Raw genomic sequence first — 25,504 nt, 5'->3', positions numbered from 1 at the left:
CTGAAAATGACAAATTTGGAGCCAGAACTGTATTTTTGTGTAAAAAAAATAATTTTTCATTTTCACTGCCCAGTTGTACCACAATTTGTGAAACCCCTGGGGGTTTGAAATGTACACTATACCCCTAGATGAATTCCCTGAGGGGTGTAGTTTGCAAAATGGGGTCACTTGTGGGGGGGTTCCTAACTTTTAGCATCTTATGGTGCCTAGAAACCTACATGGTGCCTAAAAAATAATCTCATAAAAAGGAGGCTCCAAAATCAAGTAGGTGCTCCTTCTATTATGAAGCCTGTGGTTTGGTCACCGTGCACACTAGGGCCACATATAGGATATTTATGAAAACAAAAGAATTGGGGGAATCAATTTTTAGTCACATTTCTCTAGTAAAATGTACTGTGTTCCTTAGAAAAATGTATTAAAATTGCAAATCTGCAAAAAAAAAGAAATTTTGAAATTTCACCTACACTTTGTTTTAATTCCTGTGAAACACCTAAAGGGTTAACAAACTTCCAAAATGCTGTTTTGAATACTGTGAGGGGTGCAGTTTTTGAAATGGCATCATTTATGGGGGTGTCTCACATACAAGTCCCTCAAAGTCACATCAGAACTGAACTGGTCCCTAAAAAAATCAGTGTTTGAAATTTTCTTGAAAATTTGAGAATTTGCTATTCATATTGTAAGCCTCCTAGTGTCCCAAAAAATTAAAAGGAAGTTGAAATAATGATGTCAACATAAAGTAGACATATGGTCTATGTTAGTTATTCACTATTTTGAGTGGTAAGATTATTTGTCTCACAAGCAGAAAATGTAACATTTTGCAAATCGCTAAATTTTCCATTTTTTCACGATATTTTGGTATTTTTCACAAAAAAACACAGACTGTATCGACCCAAATTTACCACTAATTTGAAGTACAATGTGTCACGAAAAAACAATCTCAAAATCACTGGGATAAGTAAAAGCAAAAAAAAGTTATCCCCACTTAAGTGAGACATGTCAGATTTGAAAAAAAGGGCTCTGTCAGGAACGCAAAAACTGGCTCTGTCAGGAAGGGGTTAAGTTATGTTATTTGTAATATTAGTTATAGCTACTTTTTGTATCATTTACCATTACAGCAATGTCTTAATTTATGTTTTCTTATTTTAATAGGACATACCTCCTACTGTAAAGGAATCGACCTCTGTGTGTAATATTAAGTTCAGATGCCCACTAACTGGGGAAATTCTGCAGAAGGATGAGAGAGAATCACACGTAAGGAAAACCATAGAGATGGTGAGTGTCAGCATTGTCTGCTTTTATCTTTCTGATTGTGGGAGAAGAATCAGAATAATTTCTGTTTCTTTCCTGATCCCTCTAGCTGTCCACCACTGATCCTATTTCTGCATCTATCATGAAGATTCATACATTTAACAAAGACCGAGAGAAAGTGAAATTGGGAGTTGAGACTATTGCAAAGTAAGGAACTATTGATTAGTTACAAATAGGGAGATGTATCAAAGGTGGAGAAGTTGCCCATGACAACCAATCAGCTTCTAGGGTGCATTTATGAAGTATATTCTATAAAATGAAAGGAAATGTTCACTTGACTGTTTTTAAAAAAGAGATTTTTGTAAGAACTTACCGTTCGAATCCCATTCTCTGATATGGTCCTGGTGACACCGCTCAACACTGGGATGTAGGAGGGTCCGTAGGAGCCAGGCACCTATCCTAAAGCTTTTGGAGGGTAGGCTCCTCCCTTCTGCATCCCAGACTCCTCAGTTCAATCTTTCAAAGCCACTGGAATACATTAACTCAGTACAAACGCGACGCAAACTCATGGAACCTATAGAATTTGGCAAAAGTGTGAGCAGATGACCAAGTGGCGGCCCTGCAAACCTGCCCAGCCGTGGCCCCATGTCGAACCGCCCAAGAGGTGGCGACCGACCTGGTGGTATGCGCATTAATCCTGGCCGGCACAGGCCTACCAACCTTAGTATATGCAAAGGCAATGACAGAACGCAACCACCTTGCAATGGTCTGCTTAGAGGCAGACCAACCAATCTTGTGCACATCATACAAGACTAGCAAAGTGTCAGTCTTCCCGACACCCTTCACCTTGTCCACATAAATGCGCAAGGCGCGCACAACATCCAAATTCCTCAATTTGTCCCTTTTTCTTGAACCCTCTGGGGGTTGAAACACAGGCAGAACTATCTCCTGATTCAGATGAAAAGCAGAGACTACTTTTGGCAAAAATTGGGGTACTGTTCAAAGAACAGCCCTGTCATCATGAAAAAAAAAAAAGGAGACTTGCATGACAACGCTCCCAACTCTGATACTCTCTTTGCTGACTCAACAGCCAACAAAAATACAAGCTTCCATGTAAGGAACTTAAGGTCAGCCGACCTCAGCGGCTCAAAGGGCGCCTTTTGAAGACACTCCAGTACCAGCGATATATCCCATGGAGCCTCTGGTTGCTTGTAGGGAGGTTTCAATCGTGAAACCGCTTGCAGGAAAGTTTGCACCTCCGGTAGCAAAGCTATCCTTTTCTGGAAATAAAGCGACAAGGCCGATATCTGTACCTTGAGTGATTGAAGGCTTAACCCAGACGAAAAACCATCCTGCAAAAACTCCAACAATTTTGAAAGTCGAAACCGCAATGTATGCGACTTATGCCTTTCACACCACCTAATATAGGTCTTCCAGACCCTATAATAGTTTGCTAAAGACACTGACTTCCTAGCTTTTACCATGGTGTTAACCACAGCCTCCGAGAAACCCTTGTTCTTCAAGATGGCGGTTTCAATAGCCAAGCCGTCAAATTTAGCCGAGCTGAATCCATGTGTAAGAACGGCCCTTGGTTTAACAGATCTGAGCTCAGAGGTAGATGCCACGAGTCCACAGACAATCTCTGAAGCCTCGAGTACCAGGACCTCCTTGGCCAATCCGGGGCTACTAGAATCACCGGAATTCCTTGGGACTGGAATCTTTTCAATACTCTCGCCAGCATTGGAAACGGCGGAAATGCAAAAAGCAGATTCCCCTCCCAGGGAATAGTCATTGCATCTACTGCTTCAGCCCGTGGATCTCTTGTCCTGGCATAGAACCTGGGCACCTGATGATTTAACCTCGATGCCATCAGGTCCACCTCCGGAGTTCCCCACTTCAGTGTAATCTGATGAAACACCTGTGGGTTCAGGCTCCATTCCCCTTTTAGCAGCTCCTCCCTGCTCAGGAAATCGGCCTCGATATTCTCCACCCCTGGGATGAATATCGCTGACAACGCTGGAACATTCTGTTCCGCCCACAAGAAGATCCGGGAAACCTCCCACATGGCCAGCTTGCTGCGTGTGCCTCCCTGATTATTCAGGTACCCCACAGCCGTGTCATTGTCGGTCTGAATTCTTAAAGGAAGACCCTGCAATCTTTCTCCTGCCAGAGATATCACTTTCCACACAGATCGCAGTTCCAGGATATTGATCGGCAAGGCAGACTCCCCCGAGGTCCATAAGCCCTGGAGGCGCAGGTCCAAAACCACTGCCCCCCCAGCCCCTGAGACTGGCGTCGGTAGTGACTACCAGCCAGTCCCAGGACTGCAGAGACTGACCCCACTGAAGGGAATCCACCTCCATCCACCAATGCAGGGAAGACCGTGTCTCTGGAGTCAACACTATGTGCTCTGACTTCATGGTCTGAGTATTCCCTGACCAAGATGTCAGGATGTTCCACTGGAACACTCGAGAGTGGAACCTGGCGAACTGTAGCGTCTCGAAAGTCGCCACCATTTTCCCCAACAGTTTGAGACCCCTCCAAACCGATGGGCTCTGAGACCCCAGGATCTCCCGCACCAAGGGGGCCAGGTCCCTGGCCTTTGTCTCTGGTAGGAATACCCGATGTAGATGGGTATCCAGGACAACTCCCAGGAACTGGAGTCTCTGTGACGGCACCAACTGAGACTTTTGTAAAATTTAAAAGCCAACCGTGAGCCTGCAAAAACCTGTTGGCTTCTGCCAAGTGACTCTGCAACTTTTCCGCCGACTCTGCTTTGAACAGCAGGTCGTCCAAATACGAAATCACAGTGATTCCCCTCAGTCGGAGGGCCGCCGCCATTACTGACATTATTTTGGTGAATACCCTTGGCGCTGTGGCCAGACCAAAGGGCAACGCCTGGAATTGCAAATGCAGGTCTCCTATCACAAACCTCAAGAGAGCCTGATGTTCCGGAAGGATTGGCACATGAAGATATGCATCCTGGACATTCATGGACGCCAAAAATTCTCCCTGGTCCAGGCTTAGCAGCACAGACCGTAGAGATTCCATCTTGAAATGGTCTACCCACAGATGGAGATTCAAGGACTTTAGATTTAAGATTGATCTGAAAGACCCGTCTGGCTTGTGCACCAAAAACAGAGTGGAATAAAAGCCTTTCTTCCACTCCGCTCGAGGGACCGGGATAACCACACCTTTCTCTAAGAGAGATTAAGCCGCCGCCAAAAGAGCAACACGGAGCCGCGACTCCTTTGGCAGTTGTGTAGGAATGAATCTTCTCGGAGGAAGACCTTTGAAGGAAATTCTGTAACCCTGGGATACAATGTTTAGCACCCAGGAATCCTGGCCCAACAATGCCCACGCATCCCTGAACCACAGCTGGGGTATTCCCCAGGTAGTCATGCGGAGGGCTTGTCCTCTCCTTTTGGTGCTTGGTTTCTTATGAAAGGAACCGAACTTTGACGTTGGGACCTTGCCCCTGGAGGACTGAAACTTTCCCCTAAAAGACTGTCCTCGAAAGGACGCACCCCCTCTAGGGGAGGGCCGAAAGGATGACCTAAAAGCAGAAAACCTTGAGGCCTGCTTAGCTGCAGGAGCCGGCAGGAAAGTACTTTTGCCTCCCATGGCCTGCTTAATAATTTCCTGCAGCTCTGAACCAAGCAACAGAATTCCTTTAAAAGCTAATGCCTCGAAGGCCTTATTTGATTCATTATCCGCCTCCCAGGCTTTAAGCCAAAGCACTCTCCTGGCATTGACGAACACTGTGGAAACTCTGGAAGCCATTTTGAGAGCTTCCTCCTCAGCCTCAAGCACATACTCCGCAGCTGCTTTAAGCTTCTCAGCAAGCAGCAACACACATGTAATCAGCATGTAATATTGTACACAGGTCATTGGCCCACACAATCATGGCCTTAGAGACCCAGGCTGAAGCTATAAGAGGGCGTAAAGTGTAGCCTACCCCCTAAAATATTGCCTTGAGGTTACCTTCCAGCTTCTTGTCTACGAGGTCCTTAAAGGCTGCCCCCCCCCCCCACCTGGACAGGTAGCACCGTGGCTTTAGAAAGCCGTGCCACAGAAGCATCTACCACCGGAACTTTTTCCCAGAGGTCTGCATGAGCCTCAGGCATGGGGTATAGACTTAAAAATCTCTTAGGCATCTGCAGCCTTTTATCGGGCGTTTTCCAAGCCCCTTCTAATAAATCCTGTAAACCTTCATCCGCAGGGAAGGTAACAGTTTCCTTACGCTGCCTTTTAAAAACACCTTTTGCAGGAGTTTTATCCTCCACAGACAAGTTCAAAGCCTGTTTAACAGCAGTAATCAAATCCTCCACCCCTGAGGCTGAGGAATCGTCAAAGTCATCACCCTGATCCCAGGGGATGTCTGTGTAATCCCTCCTCTTCAGCAACAAGCAATGGCACTTAATAAGACCTTTTAGGGGTCCCCACAGTATCACCATCAAATTTGTCTAACAAATCATTAAACCTGCTGATCCCCTTAGCAGTATCCTGCATGACCTGTAAGAAGCCAGGATCTGCCTGGGTCAGAGGCAAGGAGCCAGAGGACTGCTGAGATGATGACATAGGTCTCGGGGAAGCTACCAACACATCACTCTGCCTGTCCAGCAATTGCACTAAGGCATTAACAGACCTGCCCAGGGCACTGGCCCACGCAGGTTCCGATTGCTCTACCCTCTGGGGTTCACTCCCCATGGGTCTCACAGCAGCGCAAGTAATACACAAGCCCCCCTTGGCCATCCGCTCAGGGACAAAATTCAGTGTACAAACACTGCAGGAGCTCAATGCATTAAGGGCTCCCTCCCCCAAAGCCAAAGACTGTTGCTCAGACATGATGTAAGATTAACACAGTCACAGCGCAAAATGTACAGGCGTTTTATACAGAGCCAATGTACTCAGTCACTTATCTGTCTGAAGCGTTCACAGTGGGGAGAACGATGCCCAGGAAATCCAATCACTATGCGAGGATCTGTCAGCCAGCTCAGCTCCGCTGCAAGCGTTCCGAATGGTGCCAAAACAGAGTGAGGGAAGAGACCAAGTCCCTGCTGCTGCGGGGTCCGTGGATTTTGGCGCCAACCACCCCCAGACAGGGTCTCCAAGTTCCAGTGTCTCCCCTCTGCTGGGGACCACTTGGAACATGCCTGTAACACACTGCTGTCCTCTCATATAGGAGCTCAGTGTGTAAGCTCCGCAGAAAATGGCCGCCGCCATCACGGAGCGCCTGTCCCCCATGATCCCCACCTAGCGTGAAGCCGGTTTCAGAGCGCTCCGGAGCCCAGGCAGCTTCTCAATAGAAGCTGTAAGCACTGCACAGGGAGACCAGACTGTGTCTCCCCCGTGCACAGTGAGCTGACAGGACGCACTTCTGTCAGCTCCTGCTGCGCTGTCAGTGTGAGGATTCAGTAAGAATCCTCACACTGGGGTTTATTCTAGTTCATTCTTTCTGACAAAATCCTCCTTAGATGGACAAAACCATGTGCACTGCAGGGAGGCAGATGTAACATGTGCAGAGAAAATTAGAATTGGGTGAGTTATTTTGTTTCTGTGCAGGGAAAATACTAACTGCATGATTTTACACTGCAATATAGATCTCACTTTGAAGAAAAACCCCACCCAAATCTAATTCTCTCTGCACAAGTTACATCTGCCCCACCCGCAGTGCACATGGTTTTGTCCATCTAAGAAGGATTTTGTCAGAAAGAATGAACTAGAATAAACCCCATTGTGCCTACCTAGCTAGTGTAAAAGTTAATAAAATAAAAAAACTCTTAACTAACTCTAATCCTTCGGCTGCTCCAGCAGCCCTTTAGAATAGCACCCACTCCAGTGGGCACCTAACACGAACTGAGGAGTCTGGGATGCAGAAGGGAGGAGCCTACCCTCCAAAAGCTTTAGGATAGGTGCCTGGCTCCTACGGACCCTCCTACATCCCAATGTTGAGCTGTGTCACCAGGACCATTAAAAGAGAAAGCTTTGATAAATCTACTGCTAAATCTTAAGCTACACAATGCATAGATACTACGTAATATGTATATTTTATTTCAGGTACCTTACTAACATTATTAGTAATCCAAATGAGGAGAAGTATCGTACAATTAGACTGTCAAACAAAGTTTTTCAGGTGAGGTTCTTATTGGTTATTGACAAATACAGCATTCTGGCAATATCTTGTGGAACAGTATCACTCTTTAGCTAATTCTTGTCCATGGCATATTGCTTGTATCTCCAAATAGGAAAAAATCAGTTGTCTGGAAGGAGTTCATGATTTTTTTGAGGCAGTTGGATTTGAGAAGACAACATTGCCTTTGCCTGGGCAAGGTGAGAGTTTGTTGTCCTTGTTGTATGCAATTATATATGCGACTTGTATTTGCTAAAGATCTCCAAGTCAAAGATACAACATAAGACATCGGCTGATGGCCTTTACACATTATATCTATATTTTTATATCCATTGTGATAGAGGAATAAGTGCAACGCATTTGCAACAGTTTGACCTTGAGACTTTATTTTCTTTCGGTCTTAATACAGGAGGTTATTCTGATTCACTCGGAAAGGCACAATCACTTTTTATTGTTTCTGTGCAGGATAAATACTAACTATCTCTGCACATGTTACATCAGCCCCACCTGCAGTGCACATGGTTTTGTCCATTAGAGAGTGATTGTGCCTTACTGAGTGAATCAGAATAACCCCCACAGATTGGTAGGGTAAAAGTGCATTAGGATGAGACGGAGCTGGATCTTTTTTTCTTTTGTTCTGAATATGCTCTTCTTCCTCTATGCTTTACCTCTCTTCTCTTCTTTTTTTTTTTTTTTCAAAACTTTTTTATTGAAACATTGTATATATACAATAAACAGTATCTGTCGAGCATTGTGAATTGTTTAACATTCATTGAGTCATTTTAGCATTTTACAGAATTTTATATTCCTGCGTCCAACCGTCATACCTTTTAACAAGTTATCTAGTTAACATTTCTGTTATGTGCGTTAGCCAATTATCATTCAAGAGGGACAGGGGGGTCTTGGGCGGCTATTCTTGTAAGGTACCATGTAGTTGATTTCAGGCTGGCATGTACCATTTTTCTTGTGTTAAGCGGTAAGGTGGGTATGTAAGATTCCCATAAACGAAAAAACCTCTCTACTTGCTTGTTTTTATCTACAATAGCTTCTACCCAGTCCATTCTGAATAAGAAGTGGAGTTTTGCTAAAAATACGGGGAATTGTGGGGGTGTATGATCAATCCAGTTTTGAAGGATGGTTTTCCTTCCTGCAGCGCTCAAGGCCAGTAAGAGTTTCTTGCTCTCTTTCGTCATGCGCATACCTGGATCTAATATGCCTAGGATTGCCCATTCTGGGTTCATGGGGACATATGTGACTAATTTGTCTTCTGCGTAACGTTTTATCAGAAGCCAAAAGTAGCGTATTATTGGGCAAGCCCACAAACAATGGAAGTTGTCTGCATTTTCCATGTGGCATTTTGGGCATGTATGAGTATTAGAGGTTCCTATGTGATATCTTCTAATAGGGGATAGGTACGAGTTATGGTAAATATTAAGAAAGAGTTGTGTATACATGCTGGCCTTGAGAGTCTGCCGAGAGTAGAGAAGACCTTTTTGCAGTTGTGCTATGTCTAATGAGGGAAAGTGTGTTAGCCAGGTAGACATACCTCCTTTTATTACAGAGTGGTCAATGATTTGTCTTAGGTAGGTGTAGTGTATTGATATAGCTTTGGAGGTTGGAACTGGGTAAGATAGCATAGTATCTAGAGTATTAGACCAGTCAGCGTCTGCAAAATGGTTAATAACATGCGATACATAAAATCTAGCCTGTACAAATGCCAGCGGTTACGGGCTGACCGTAGTATATTGAGCTGATAGTTCAGAGAAGCGAAGAAGGCGCTTTTCTTCTCTCATTGTTAGCGACCCTACTGAGGTGATACCTGCCAGTTTCCAAGCATTGAAGGGGTGAGCAGCCATGCCATCCAAGAATGCCGGGTTATTTAGGAGGGGTAGGTGGAGGGAGTGGTATTGGTTCAAGCCTGCTGCATGTCGTAGTATGTGCCATATTTTCCTAGTGGTCCATAGGAGAGGATTATGTTTTATATTTTCGGGTATTTCTTGGTCGTGTTGGTGTAGAAAGCTGGTTAGATTGATATTGCCTAGGGATCCTTGATCTAGCGTTGTGTTTGTGTATATTGAACTACCGTGTAGCCAATCCCTTAAGTGTCTGAATAAGGCTGCATAATTGTATGTGGTGATGTCAGGAAAATTTATGCCTCCATTGAATATTGGTTGGATAAGTTTTCTCATAGCTATACGTGCCCGTCCATTTTTCCAGATACATTTTCGGAAGAGTTTTGTGATGTTTTGGGTGTCTTTTTTCGTTAGCAGTACAGGGAGCATTTGTATGGGGTAGAGTAATCTAGGGATTGCTACCATTTTCAATAGATTTGCTTTTCCTAGGTATGAAAGCGGGAGATGTTCCCATCTATTGATGTCGTTAGTTAGGGTGTTAATAGCTTTGGTGATATTCAAGGTGTATAGGTTTGCAGGATTACGTGGTAGTAAAACCCCTAAATATGGGATATGTGATGTTTGCCATTTTAGTGTAAGGTGACTTGCCCACAGGGGGGGGGTATTGGGTCCATATAGGAGCATAGCTTTCGATTTGTCTATGTTAATGCTCAGTCCAGTTATAGGTTCAAAGGATGTTATTTTATCTAATAAGAGAGGTAGTGTAGTCTCCGGGTGGCTTACGTAGAGGAGGATGTCATCGGCAAATGCCGATAGTTTTAGCTCCTGCGATCCTATTTTTACTCCTTTGAATTCTGGCCAATTGTGTAGTGTGCGTAAGATGGGGTCCAGTGCGATATTAAATAGGAGGGGTGATAAAGGGCATCCCTGTCGGGTTCCTTTTCCTAGTTTGAAGCGAGGTCCTTTACAACCATTAATTAATAGTGAAGCCTGTGGGTTTTGGTATATAGTGTGAATGAAGTTTATGAATTCTGAGTCAAATCCCCTTCTTTCCAGGACATAGTATAGATGTGGCCATAGTATTGTGTCAAATGCTTTATTTGCGTCTAAGCTTAAGAACATATTTCTAGAGTGAGGGGAGTCATGGGAAGAGATAATTGCTGCTATTGCCGCGCGTATTGCTTTAATCGAGTGTCTTCCTTGTACAAATCCCATTTGTGATGGGGTGAGTATGTCCGGTAAGATAGATTGGAGTCGTAGGGCTATTATTTTAGTTAATATTTTGTAGTCTACATTTAATAGGCTTATAGGCCTATATGAAGGCAATAGTTTGGGGTCTCTGTCTGGTTTGGGTATGAGTGTGATATGGGCTTCGTTAAAATAAGGTGTTTGGATGTTATCTTTGTATATGTTTTGGAATAATTCTAGTAAGGTAGGGGCAATTTGGGGTTGGAGCATACGGTAGTATTCACCAGAAAGTCCATCCGGTCCTGGTGACTTGCCATTGGGCAGTTTGGATATTACTGAGTTAATTTCATCCATTGTGATGTTTCCAGTAAGGGCAACTTTTTGTTCTGGTGTAAGGAGGGGTAGGGCTTCATTGGGAATTAGAGATTCCTGAGCGACAGGGTCTACTGGTGAGGAGGCAAATAGATTTTCAAAGTAGGTTTGGAATTGGGAGGCAATTTCGGAGGTTTTGGTTATAACTTCTCCGGTGATTGGATGTTTTAGCGATGTTATGATATTGCGTCGTTTGGGTGGCGCAGATATCTTCGCCAATAGTTTGCCAGCTTTGTCTCCCCATCTGTAATACCTGTTTCTGGTGTAGTCTATGGAGTGTTTTGCTTGAGTGGCCAAATAGGTTTCAAATATTTGCCTGGCCTGTTTGTATGTTTGTAAAGTGGAATCTGATGGGTTAGTGGAATAACTATGGAAGGCTGCTGTCATTTCTCTATGAAGGGTGTCATGTCTAATCTTTGCTTCCTTTTTCTTTTTGGCAACATATCCAATGATGTGTCCTCGCATGACTGCTTTTGAGGCCTCCCAGAAAATGTCTGGGCGGTCCCAATAGGCTAGGTTTTCGTCCACATAGTTGGTCCAGTTGTATGTTAAGTATGATTTAAAATCATCCGAGTCAGACAAGTAGGAGGGGAATCTCCAGATCCGGTCTGTTGGGTGCATGTGTGAGTGGTTCAGTGCTACCATAATTGGGGCATGGTCAGAAATTATTATGTCATAGATGTCAGCCCTGCTTACGTCAGTTATTAGTTCATTCGCTATTAGGAATTTGTCAATACGGGAGAGGGAGTTATGGGTCAGTGATAAGTGTGTGTGTGTTCTGTCCGTTGGGTTTAGTAGTCTCCAAGGGTCTGTTAATCCTAAATTAGTGTTTAAGGATAGTAGATATCTGCTTTGGAAGTCTGTGGTTCTGGGTAAGCGTGGGGTTCTATCCATTGTTGGGTCTTCTACCATATTGAAATCGCCGCCTATAATTATTGGGTACTTAGCTTTGGTTTGAAGGATGTGTTCGAAGCCTTGGATGTATGTGTGAGTGTTTATGTTAGGGGCATATAAGTTCACAAGAGTATATTTAGTGTTGTAAATTTCAATATCTAAGATTATGTATCGTCCTTCTGGGTCTATGGTTTCTTCTAGAATGGATATTGGTATGTCTTTTCTAAACATGATTGCTACACCTCTGGCTTTTTTATGAAAGGACGCAGAGAGGCATGAACCAATCCATGGGGCTTTTAGCATAGCTGGCTCTTCAGATGTCCAGTGTGTTTCCTGTAATAATATTATGTCGGGGTTAAAACGTTTAAGGCGGGTGACTATCCTTTTCCTCTTGATGGGGCTGCGTAAACCTCCAACATTCCAGGAGATAAGGGTCAGGGGTTTAGGGGGTAGTGCGGCAATGGATGTAGGGGACGGCATGGCTACTCACCCACTCCAAAGATGGCGTAGCTGGTCTTCTCCATGTCATGATCAATTGAGAACGGGCATGTGTCGGGGCCCCTGCGAGGAGGGGGGGGGGGTCAGTGGGGCTGTGGCACAGTACCAGGGGAATAAAAGAGAAGTTATCAAAATCTGACGGTTGGATGTCATTTTCAATGGTTCAAACAATTCAAAAGTAATCATACAATGTCTCACAGTAACATTTTCTAAACTTTTCCATAACTTCCAACAAAAAACTGTGGGCACCATCCTTTTCAAGGGGTGCGCACTTCTAATTATTAAGCTAAGATAACCAATAACATAAAGCAAACGTGTGTGTACAAACTTCATCATAACTTTCTACCCTGGGGGTGTAGTGTATTTGGTAGTAAGTGCTTGTATCTCAGGCGAGGCTCATCTATTTGGGGATCTTCTAGGTGATTTATCCTGCATGAAGTGGAACCTTGCCTCTTCCGGGTCATTGAAAAATAGTGGGGCACCATTTTCTACCACTCTCAGTTTTGCAGGGTATAGAAGGGCAAACCTCACATTGTGTCTATATAGATAAGTGCATAATTCGGAGAATTCTTTGCGTTTTTGAGCCACCGCTACTGAGAAATCTTGAAATATCAAGACTCTCTGGTCACCCATTTTGAAATCTTTTGTTTTGCGGTATGCCGCCAAGATATTCTCCTTTCTCCTATAATCTAAGTAGCGGGCAATTACCGGCCTTGAGCGGTTAGTGGCTTCGTCTCGGGATGGGCCCAGCCTATGCGCTCTTTCAATGTGTGGTATATCAGTGGTATCTGTGATGCCTAGGGCCCTAGGTAGGTCCACACTTAGGAGGGTTATAAGGGCATTGCCCGTGATGGATTCTGGGATACCAATGATTATTAAACCTTTGATCTAGGAGTGGTAGCATGAAATCTGAGATTTCTTTTGCTGTGAGGGTGGTAGGTCCCCCTTCAGATAGGCTAGCAGAGTCCTCATGGGTACTACTGGGGGATGAGGGGCCAGATTTTTGGTTTGCGCCCCTGCTTCTCCCTGGTTTGCCTACATTAGCGAGTGGTTTAGTAGGCATGTTTTTTTCAATGAATTTGTCCATACCCCAGGGGGTAGGGATTATGTGGGTAATTTGTTATTGTTGATCAGATAAGTACGATGTATCTTGTTGTTACCCAGTAATACAAGCACAGTGTTTGTCCCAGGTGTATTGTTGGTTAAGACATCAGAGGAACATTTTTAGGTGATCCTAAAACAGTTGAGTTAAATAAAAGCAATATAATATCTCACCACTAGGTGTCAGTGTTGTATCAACAGTAATAATATATATTAATAAAACAGTATGTAATAGTAGTTATCAGTTATTGGATTTGTATATTTTGACAAATCTATTCCAGCCAGTAATTTATATAGTATAGTTAATTGCTATAGTGGGGGCAATTAAGTAGTACAATAACTTGGGAGATATATTGTCTCACTAAACACAGGGTTATAACTGTTTTCTATTATTTAGTTTTAGAGAAGGATTGTGTGAAGCTATAAAACAGCACCACTAGGTGTCATTACTATACCGTAAATAGACATATAGCAAGTGTGAGCAGTAGCTGAGTTCTGCAGTCCTATCACGCAGTTAAGGTGACAGTGGTCTTTTCACTCCTTTTGGTGAAATTGTTGATGGGGTGAAAATAGTGCGTTGCTGCTGGTGTATTATTATGAGGTTTTCCAGTCTGCGAAGTGTTCCAGTAGCAGAGGTATTCAGAAAGTTCAGTTTTGTAATAGATAATCTCTATATGTATAAAGTTGCGAACATATGAACCGTAGTATAAAGAATTGCACTTCTGGAACAGTATTAGAGCTATATGTGCCAAAGAAAAAAACACAGCAATAAGTTTTCTGTCCACTAAACTGCTAGAGAGTATCAGCAGTGTTTTGACAGTTATATGGGGGTACAGTTCTGTTGTGAAACCTTGAACTAATGAGTTGTTCAAATTGTAGGTGAAACAGGCAGCCACTCCTCAGATTTCCTTAGGGGGGTATGCAATCCGGGCTGGGAATGGGACAGGTCACAGGTGTTGTTTCAAGTGGAAGTCTCTCCCCACGGGTATGCACAGCGGTGAAGAGGGGCTTACAGTTATGTTATGTAGTAGCGCCGCATATGGGTTTCCCAGTGTACTTCTCGACCAGGGTATATCAACCCCCACAGTCTCGGGTAATTTCCACGTCCAGTGACCCCAGCTGTGATTTCAGTGCGGGCTCTGTATTAGTAGGGGGTGTAGGTTGGTTTCCCAATTAGCAGCGTCTCAGTGTTTTAAGGTGTCCTGCCTTTAGCGGATCCCGGCTCCCCAGTCCCCAGATACACTCACCCAGCAATGGTCCGGAGTATAGTCAGCGGCTCTCCGCCCTAGGTACACAGCGTTTCAGGTCTCCTCCGGGGCGCCGCGTCACTCGGTGAAGCAGGCAGGGATCCCCGTAGTCTTAGCTCTATTGCCGCCAGCCGCCGCAAGAGAGGGGTTCCTCCGCCTGCAGAGAGCACTTCCCAGGTAAGCAGGCAGTCGCGGATCTCCGTGTCTGACAGAGAGGTGGAGGTGGGATGGGGGAGAGTTATCGCCAGCCGGGAGGGGTACGGGACAGGTCAGCTCCGAGTTGTCCACAGTGAGTCACTTCATCCAGGGGACTCCACGCAGCGCAGTCAGCGCGGGCGGCACAGCCGTCAGGTCATCACGGCAGGGGGTGCAGTCTCTCTTCTCACGCCGTGGGCTTCTCAGATTTTAACAGCCAGACCCGGGGTGAGGATTGTTGTATGGGTTGTTGTTGGCGTCCAGAGACAGGGTAGATGTTTGCCCAGTATGCGATGCCTGGTGTATGGCGCCGGTTTTCGCGCCCAAACTTGAGCGTTCAAGCAGGCCTTTCGTTCAAAGGCTGGACCCCGGTGATATATTGCTCCCTGGGCTCCAAAAGAGTATCAGCGTGGCCAGCACAGCATGAGGCTCTTTCAGGGATGATGTTAGGCGGCCAGGGTGTAGTTGGAAGATGATGGTTGTAGATTAAGTTTTTGGCCTCAAGGAGCTCCTCTAAAATGCGGCTGCACTAGGCATCCCGCCCACCGGCACCTCTCTTCTCTTCTAATGATAACCTGTACAGTACATTTGTCAGCTGGGAGCAAATCAGCTTACTCTTAACAAGTACTCCTCCAGGGCCAGTCATATTAACTGCTTGTGTACCATTCACTCGTCCACTATATTAAACGCTACACTTTATTCTGCCTCAACATTAAATAAGAGTTTCAGTGGCTTACTCATTATTATTATTATTATTATAGCAGTCCAGTGGACAAAGACATCTTCCCGTGTGTCATGCTGGTTAAAACATACCCTTTCGTCACATTAAACCATTTTACTACGCTTATTATCTTTGGAGAAATATACTGTGTCTCCTTACTATTAACTTTATTTCTTTTAAATCCATATGGGATACAGGAAATCGTTCATGACGATGGGGAAAAGAGGGTATCCGCAGGAGACAGGTACACACAAAACTTTACACTCGTGGGAGACTAGGGGAAGGGTACAGCTGCAGGCCACTTATTGTACCGAGCTGACCATGCTGCAGAACCACCGAGTGGGTGATGTTACCGCGGGCAATGCGCTGCAGCGAGCACACGCCCTGTATGCCACACACCCCTAGTCCAGTCTGAAGATGTCGGTGGTGAGTAAAACTCTGGGGTCCCCACAGTGGGGTCCCCGTTTTTTGATGCGGCAAGATGGCAGCAGCGGTGTCCCTGCACAGGGTCCGTGGAGCCCCCTGCCCAGACTGGGACTGGTACTGCCTCTGTATATGCCAGGGCAGTTATACCATATTACATAAAGCTATTACAGCGCTGTCTCAGTATAAAAAAAGCCCCAGCGCCATTATGGTGGACGGAGCCTACCCAGAGTGGGACCAGAGCTCCAAAGCGCCAAACCTGCTTCCTGCTTCTTCCATGGGTGCTGGAAACACCATTATAACAGCTTCAGACACTCAGCGGTGTGGGAGCAGTGGAAATCTGCAGCCGTGACAGCAGTCAGGTTTCAGCGCTATTGTGTACCCTGGTACACTTTGCCTGTGTGTGTGTGTGTGTATATATATATATATATATATATATATATATATATATATATGCAGTAGCGAGGGGTTGGCACTCTGGATGATGAACACAGGAGTAGATGCCGCGGTGCCTTCCACAGGAATAATATAGAGTATAATTTCTACTTAGCACTTAAACCAGGATAGGCTTGTGTGGTGGGAAAAAAAAGGAGGCAGCACTCTGCGGACTTTGTCAAACACGTTAAATAGTGTATTTAAAGCATGAAAACGGACAACGTTTCAAAACCCGAAGGTTTTTTCCTCAGGTCCAAAAACAAGGCAATACCAGGTTGACAAAACATTTTCTTACCTCCCGGGGGAGACTTTTAAGGATGCAGTGAACAGCGTGTACCATCGGCTCAGGAGACGGACATGCGAACTTCCGGGTTGCGCGTCATTCGGCACGCCCCCGTGAGGAGGAGTGGTATTATTGTCATACCATGTACGTGTGCCGTTGCCGGGATACGCTGTAAACAATAAGAAGTGAATATGAAAACACACAATAGATAACATTCCATATAACTGTGAAAAAAATCTGTGCATACAAAACGACTAGAGCAATCCGAAAAAAAGTGACAGCGTCAGACTTGAAACGAGAGTATTCAAGATTGTGTAATGTAGCGGGTGTCACCCGCCTGTTGGCTGACCAAAGTTATATCGGTGCCAATACATGTGGTAATGCAATAGATATGGTGAGGATCATACATATACGTGTATGTGAATATAAAAATAATGTGAAAAAAAGGTTTAAAAATTACGTCGGCTTCACTGAAAAAGAGGGGGGGCACTAGTTGCGCTATGTTGGTGTATTGTTTACCGCTGTGTCAGCCAAGCAGCTGAGCATGCGGAGATCTATATATGATATATCATGGGGTTCACTTAAGGACCATATGAGCCCCGTTCGTACAGTGGTGCCTAACGTAGATTTAAAAAAGAGAATATCAATACTCTTGAGGCGGAAAAAACATCGATGGTTTAGACAGCTAAGGTATAAGCTAATCAGGTTGTGTGTGCTCCGTTATTAATAGTGGGCCACATCAAACATGTTATATATATAATCAAACTCATGTCATATGAATAATGCATTAAGTCAAGCTTTCCATAACTCTACTTAGTATGTGCACGTTGCCACTGAGACATAGTCTTACATTTAACGATATATTCGCAAACTCGTTTTTTACAAAAAAATGTTCCATGAGAACTTCTCGTTTAGGCCATTTGGGGACACAGTGTTCAGAGTGTGAATCCACCGGGATTCACATTGTGATAATTTGCGTTGTCGGTCCCCACCTCTAATTAGTGGGGGGACGTGATCAATAATTTTGCAGCGCAAACTAGCCAACGAGTGGCCATGTAGTTTGAAGTGCTTGGCGACGGGTTGTTCGGGTCCCTTAAGTTCCTTGTTCTCCAAAGTGGCACGTATAGCAGATCTGTGAAGGCCCATTCTAGTTCTTAAGTCCCGGATGGTTTGTCCAACATACATCAAGCCACACAGACAGATAATGGCATACACAATGTATGTCGTCGTGCATGTCAACGTATGTCTAATTTTGTGTCGATATCCCGTGTGGGGATTCTTGATGTATGGGCCGGACTCCATAAAGCTACAGGTTGTGCAAGAAGGACATTTTACACTGCCTCGGGGGTTTGTTGGTAAGAATGTTTCTTTTGTAATGGGACATAGATTGGTTTTAACCAATATGTCACGTATACGTTGTCCGTTTTCATGCTTTAAATACACTATTTAACGTGTTTGACAAAGTCCGCAGAGTGCTGCCTCCTTTTTTTTCCCACCACACAAGCCTATCCTGGTTTAAGTGCTAAGGAGAAATTATACTCTATATATATATATATATATATATATATATATATATATATATATATATATATATATATATATATATATATTACTGGTAGCAAAAGGACAGCACTCCTTTCTGGTGGTTTACCGTGCCCCGGTGCCCTCAAATAAAGACTCGGAGGTCCCGAATGTGTAGTGAGGGAGTAGCGGCACTCAGAGTCATAAATAATGAAGAACGCAGGTAGTTTTCTTGATCAAACGTTTTCAATGTTATTAAAACATCGTCATCAGGATAAGGGTACAAAACTTTAAACACACCTTATAAAGACATCACCACATCACGTGTGGTTACCCGCCAACAGCTCCAGATTGACGCATCTAATCATGACGCAATCAAGGGGCGCTGGTGGTCATGGCAACCATCTATACATAGTGCAAAAAACGACAATACATACATACATACATAAATGTTATAAATTAAAAACAAACAACTCCACGAAAAATACAATGTAGATACAATATAGATAGTAATCTTATACAATGCAACAGTTGCAATAAACATAATAGAATGAATGGCTACAAATCAGCGTGAATCCAAACCGCTAACCTGAAAGGTGTCCAGAAAGACACACAAAGAGTATGTGTGTTGGCTAAACTGAGCTCACAAGAAACAGTGTAGCTATGCGGTCTCATTTAGACCGCGAGGTGCCAAGGGCATGAATCCAACGGGCTTCCCTGCGGAGCAGGCGCAATGATCTATCACCTCCCCGCAGGGTTGCTGGTTCATGATCAATGATAATGTATTTCAACATGGCCAGAGTATGTCTCATCGTGACCCAATGTCGGGCCACGGGTTGGTCACTCGAGCCGCTGGTAAGCGCTGCCCGCAAAATAGATTTATGCCCGGCAATTCTCTCTCGTAGTGTCCGGTCAGTTTTTCCCACATAACATAACCCACACGGGTACGTAATCATATATATAATAAATTTGGTGGTACATGTGACACGATGTTTGATAGGGATACGTGCGCCCATGTGGGAAATCACTGCCAGTGTTCATGGATCTACACACTATGCAATTAAGACATCTGAAGCATCCAACTTGCAATTTGAGAAAAGTGTTTTGCTCAGAATCGGATTGTCGCATGCCTGATATATCAGTCTTCATCACCCAATCTCGTATATTTTTTTTTTATTTTTTTTACTTGCGTCTTTATTTATATTTTTTTATAATCAAAAAAGACAAACATATAGAATGATACAATAAAAAGTACAAATATTTACAGCAGCATACTTCAATTCGATGTTTTTGTACCATCCACATTGACATAAATCAACAATTACAAAGACAAACACAAATTCACAGCACTTTATGCCCCTATCACGGCCCACTCCACCTAAGTCCCCATGTCTAACCACACCCTAATGCACATATCCCCTACTCAGGCCTCTCCCCCCGACTTCGCTCACATAAGTCGCAATATACCCAAGTTCTCCTAGTTAGTACGGTCCCCCCTTGATTGAGTTTATACACTAATGTCCGTGGCCCTCAGGACTTTTGCGTACCCTATGCTATAATGATTCTACTGCTTACATCAACCACAGAGATACCACACAAACACAGTGATAAAAAAAAAAAACACATTTATGTCTATGGTCTATTAACCCCTTCCCGACATTTGACGTACATTTACGTCATGGCCGGGATGTACTTCCCGACACATGGCATAAATGTACGTCATGACTTTAAACTGTCACTGCGTCTCGAGACGCAGTGACAGAGGGATGATGTCTGCTGTCCCTGACAGCAGACATGTCCCTGCATGCCCAGGGGGGGCTGCGATGTCGCCCCCCCGTCGGCGATCGCTGTGATTGGCTGTTCAGTGTGAACAGCCATTCACAGCGTTTTCCTGTGTTACCAGCGAATCGGACGCTCGGTAACACAGGTGTCAATCACCGCCGGGCGTCAGGGGGCATGAGGGGGTCATCGGTGACAATGACACCTCACCCCACCCTCACCCCACCTGCCCCCAAGGCTGTGATTGGTCCGTGGGACCCACGGACCAATCACAGCCAAGGCGCGACATTTAAACTACCGGTGACTGCGCTGCAGACGCCATTCCGGTCTGGAATAGCGTGCAGAGCGGTCACCGTGCCTATCTGCCGTGATACTGACCTGATCCTTGCTAATACTTACCTGATCCTTGCAAATACCTTACCTGATCACTTGATCACTGCTTGTAGCGTGCTGGACGCTTCCTGGATCTGACTTCTTGGGACTTCCTGCTGCTGCTGCAGTGTGATAGAGAGATAGAGAGAGAGATAGAGAGAGATAGAGAGATAGTGACAGAGAGAGCTATATTTTGTGTCTGCTACCCCCCCTTTTTGGGGGTGCAGGTTTTTTTTATATATAAATAACTGTCACTGCTGCTGCTGCAGTGTCATAGTGATAGATAGTGATAGATAGTGAGAGATAGTGAGAGATAGTGATAGATAGTGATAGATAGTGAGAGATAGAGAGATTTGTGTCTGCTACCCCCCCTTTTTGGGGGTGCAGGTTTTTTTTTTATATATATAACTGTCAGTGCTGCTGCTGCAGTGTCATAGTGATAGATAGTGATAGATAGTGAGAGATAGAGAGATAGAGAGAGATAGTGACAGAGAGTGATAGAGAGTGTATATTTTGTGTCTGCTACCCCCCCTTTTTGGGGGTGCAGGTTTTTTTTTATACATATAACTGTCAGTGCTGCTGCTGCTGCAGTGTGATAGTGATAGATAGTGATAGATAGTGAGAGATAGAGAGAGATAGTGATAGAGAGTGTATATTTTGTGTCTGCTACCCCCGCCTTTTGTGCTGATCACTATATCTGAGGTGATCAGCAACTTTTTGGGGGCGCAGAGGTTTTTTTTTTTTATATATACCTGTCAGTTGCTGCCAGTTGCACTGTCAGTTGCACCAAAGGTTGTGCACCTGCTGCCCCTCACTGGTAATCAGTGTTGCATCACTGATCACCTTTTTTTTTTTTTGAGGCTGCTGTGGGTCTTTTTTTAATTTTTTTTTTACACACACTGTGATTTTGTGGGTGTCCTGTGGCCACTGTGCGCTGATCAGTGACGTACATCACTGATCAGCTTTTTCGGCACAGGGTTGATCTATTTTTTTTTTTTTTTGATCAAATTCCTGTTGCCTTTGAGCGCTGTTCAGTGACGGACGTTACTGACCAACATCTGTGCTCAATTTTTGGCGCAGGACCTTTTTTTTTTTTTTTTTAACCCCTTCAATTTTTTTTTTTTTTAATTGGGTTCAAATTCCTGTATAAAGTATTTTTTTTTTCTGCACTACATACACACTACACACTACACACTACATACCCCCCGGGTTGAAATAAAGTTTGTACCCCCCCCTACACTATACACGTGTTGAAACATTTCACTACCAGTAACACAAAAATAAAAATGGCATCCCAAATGTCATCCCAAATGTCATCCCAGTCATCCAGAAGAATGTATTCAGCGGAGGAGGCATATGCCATGCTTGCCTCTGATTCTGACACAGCCAGTGAGGCAAGCGGGGAATTTGAAGGATTCATCTTAACCTCATCTTCCTCCTCTAGTGATGAGGGACCCCCTCAAAGACGCCCCCGTAGAGCAGCTGAGACCCCCCCCCCAATAATTGATCTCGTATGGACCCCACCACCAGACAATTTTGAGCCCCAGGTTCCTGAGTTTTTGGCCATGCCAGGAATCCAATTTGATTCCACAGGTCTCAGAGAAATTGACTTTTTCAAATTATTTTTCTCTGATGATTTTATAAATTTAATTGTGGACCAAACTAATTTATATGCCCAGCAGTTTATTGCTCAAAACCCCACGTCATCATTTGCTAGGTGGACCCCTGTAGATGCAGTAGAGATGATGACGTTTTGGGGTCTGGTGTTTCATATGGGCATAGTAAAAAAGCCAGAAATTAGGCAATATTGGAGTACAGATGTTCTGTACAGCACCCCATTTTACCGTATGGCCATGCCCCGGGCTCGATTTGAGACGATCCTTAAATTTTTGCATTACAACGATAATGCACAGTGCCCACCCAGAGATGATCCCACCTTTGACCGGCTATTCAAAGTCAGGCCGGTCATTGATCATTTCAGTGCCAAATTTGAAGAGATGTACATCCCAGATAAATTCATTTGCATAGACGAGTCCCTTATACATTTTAAAGGAAGGGTTAAATTCCGCCAGTACCTTCCCAGTAAGAGGGCAAGGTATGGCATAAAAATGTATAAGCTGTGTGAAAGCACCTCAGGGTACACCCACAGGTTTAGGGTATATGAAGGGAAGGATTCAAGAATTGAACCGCCAGAATGCCCCCCCTCCCTCGTAGGTGTTAGTGGAAAAATTGTCTGGGATTTAGTGCACCCCTTCCTGGATAAAGGTTATCACCTCTATGTGGATAACTTTTACACCAGCATCCCCCTGTTTAAGGCCCTTGGTTCAAGAGGTACAGCAGCTTGCGGTACTGTGCGCAAGAACCAAAGAGGCCTCCCAAAAACGCACATTGCCCAAGTAATGAGAAGGGGTGAAAGCAGGGGAATATGCACCGAAAATATGTTGTTGGTCAAATATAAGGACAAGAGGGATGTCCTTATACTGACAACAATTCACGGAGACAGTACCACCTCCGTCCCTGTACGAGGTACCAGTACCCACACCTCCAAACCTAATTGTATCCTGGATTACAATAGGTACATGGGCGGAGTGGATCTTTCAGATCAGGTACTGAAGCCGTACAGTGCCCTGCGGAAAACAAAAATCTGGTACAAGAAGCTGGCCGTGTATATCATCCAGATGGCACTGTATAACGCTTACGTGCTATTCCGTTCTACCGGCCAGAGGGGGACATTTATGCACTTTCAAGAGGAAGTCATAAAGGGCCTAGTATTTGGGAACCAGCAGGCAGAGGGCCCCAGTACTTCTAGTACTGGCCCCCGTATTGTACCAGGGCAGCATTTTCCTGATGAAATCCCCTCCACTGGAAAAAAGGGCAGGACACAAAAAAGGTGCAAAGTTTGCTATAAAAAGGGAATAAGAAAGCAAACTATTTTCCAGTGTGACACTTGCCCCGACAAACCCGGCCTATGTATAAAGGAGTGTTTTAAAATATACCACACATCTATGGATTTTTAGGTTCATCATTTCACCGTGCTTCGGGGGTCTTGCTAATGCCACATAGCACCCACCATTCATTCCACCAGAATCTGAGCCGCAAAATCCAAAAATCACTCCTTCCCTTCTGAGTCCTGCCATGCACCCAACTGGTATTTTTTGGTCACACGTGAGGCATTGCCGTACTCGGGAGAAATTGGGGCACAGATTTTGGGGTGCTTTTTCTCCTTCATACCTTCTGAAAATGAAAAATTTTGAGCCAGAACTGCATTTTTGTGTAAAAAAATGTAATTTTTCATTTTCACTCACCAGTTGTATCAAAATTGGTGAAACCCCTGGGGGTTTGAAATGTACACTATACCCCTAGATGAATTCCCTGAGGGGTGTAGTTTGCAAAATGGGGTCACTTGTGGGGGGGTTCCACTGTATTGGTGCTTGGGGGGTCTTGCTAATGCGACATAGCACCCACCAACATTCCACCAGAATTTGTGCTGCAAAATCCAAATATCACTCCTTCCCTTCTGAGTCCTGACACTTTTTGGTCACACATGAGGCATTGCCGTACTCGGGAGAAATTGGGGCACAGATTTTGGGGTGCTTTTTCTCCTTCATACCTTCTGAAAATGAAAAATTTTGAGCCAGAACTGCATTTTTGTGTAAAAAAATGTAATTTTTCATTTTCACTGCCCAGTTGTATCAAAATTGGTGAAACCCCTGGGGGTTTGAAATGTACACTATACCCCTAGATGAATTCCCTGAGGGGTGTAGTTTGCAAAATGGGGTCACTTGTGGGGGGGTTCCACTGTATTGGTGCTTTGGGGGTCTTGCTAATGCGACATAGCACCCACCAACATTCCACCACCAAAAATCACTCCTTCCCTTCTGAGTCCTGCCATGCACCCAACTGGTATTTTTTGGTCACATATGAGGCATTGCCATACTCGGGAGAAATTGGGGCACAGATTTTGGGGTGCTTTGTCTCCTTCATTCCTTGTGAAAATGAAAAATTTTGAGCCAGAACTGCATTTTTGTGTAAAAAAATGTAATTTTTCATTTTCACTGCCCAGTTGTATCAAAATTGGTGAAACCCCTGGGGGTTTGAAATGTACACTATACCCCTAGATGAATTCCCTGAGGGGTGTAGTTTGCAAAATGGGGTCACTTGTGGGGGGGTTCCACTGTATTGGTGCTTGGGGGGTCTTGCTAATGCAACATAGCACCCACCAACATTCCACCAGAATCTGAGCTGCAAAATCCAAAAATCACTCCTTCCTTTCTGAGTCCTGCCATGCACCTAAATGGTATTTTTTGGTCACATGTGAGGCATTGCCGTACTCGGGAGAAATTGGGGCACAGATTTTGGGGTGCTTTGTCTCCTTCATTCCTTGTGAAAATGAAAAATTTTGAGCCAGAACTGCATTTTTGTGTAAAAAATGTAATTTTTCATTTTCACTCACCAGTTGTATCAAAATTGGTGAAACCCCTGGGGGTTTGAAATGTACACTATACCCCTAGATAAATTCCCTGAGGGGTGTAGTTTGCAAAATGGGGTCACTTGTGGGGGGGTTCCACTGTATTGGTGCTTGGGGGGTCTTGCTAATGCGACATAGCACCCACCAAAATTCCACCAGAATCTGAGCTGCAAAATCCAAAAATCACTCCTTCCCTTCTGAGTCCTGCCATGCACCCAACTGGTATTTTTTGGTCACATGTGAGGCATTGCCGTACTCGGGAGAAATTGGGGCACAGATTTTGGGGTGCTTTTTCTCCTTCATACCTTCTGAAAATGAAAAATTTTGAGCCAGAACTGCATTTTTGTGTAAAAAAATGTAATTTTTCATTTTCACTGCCCAGTTGTATCAAAATTGGTGAAACCCCTGGGGGTTTGAAATGTACACTATACCCATAGATGAATTCCCTGAGGGGTGTAGTTTGCAAAATGGGGTCACTTGTGGGGGGGGTTCCACTGTATTGGTGCTTTGGGGGTCTTGCTAATGCGACATAGCACCCACCAACATTCCACCAGAATCTGAGCTGCAAAATCCAAAAATCACTCCTTCCTTTCTGAGTCCTGCCATGCACCTAAATGGTATTTTTTGGTCACATGTGAGGCATTGCCGTACTCGGGAGAAATTGGGGCACAGATTTTGGGGTGCTTTGTCTCCTTCATTCCTTGCGAAAATGAAAAATTTTGAGCCAGAACTGCATTTTTGTGTAAAAAATGTAATTTTTCATTTTCACTCAC

General features: G+C 44.4%; 1 protein-coding gene across 2 annotated transcripts in view; it reads left to right on the top strand.

Moving 5' to 3' along the window:
• The window catches only part of UBXN6 (UBX domain protein 6), a 237,888-nt gene that overhangs the window by 117,220 nt on the left and 95,164 nt on the right, over positions 1-25,504 (top strand). For both annotated transcript variants that reach the window (XM_083179278.1, XM_083179277.1), the window contains 4 exons: positions 1,150-1,272; positions 1,358-1,455; positions 7,309-7,384; positions 7,497-7,581. In XM_083179278.1, the coding sequence (XP_083035404.1) occupies positions 1,150-1,272; positions 1,358-1,455; positions 7,309-7,384; positions 7,497-7,581 (382 nt within the window). The remainder of the gene's footprint in view (positions 1-1,149; positions 1,273-1,357; positions 1,456-7,308; positions 7,385-7,496; positions 7,582-25,504) is intronic.

Source organism: Crinia signifera, chromosome 1 (genome assembly GCF_055691185.1).
Source record: "Crinia signifera chromosome 1, ASM5569118v1, whole genome shotgun sequence".
Taxonomy (NCBI): Eukaryota; Metazoa; Chordata; class Amphibia; order Anura; family Myobatrachidae; genus Crinia; species Crinia signifera.
This window is presented reverse-complemented; position numbering and strand designations above follow the sequence as displayed.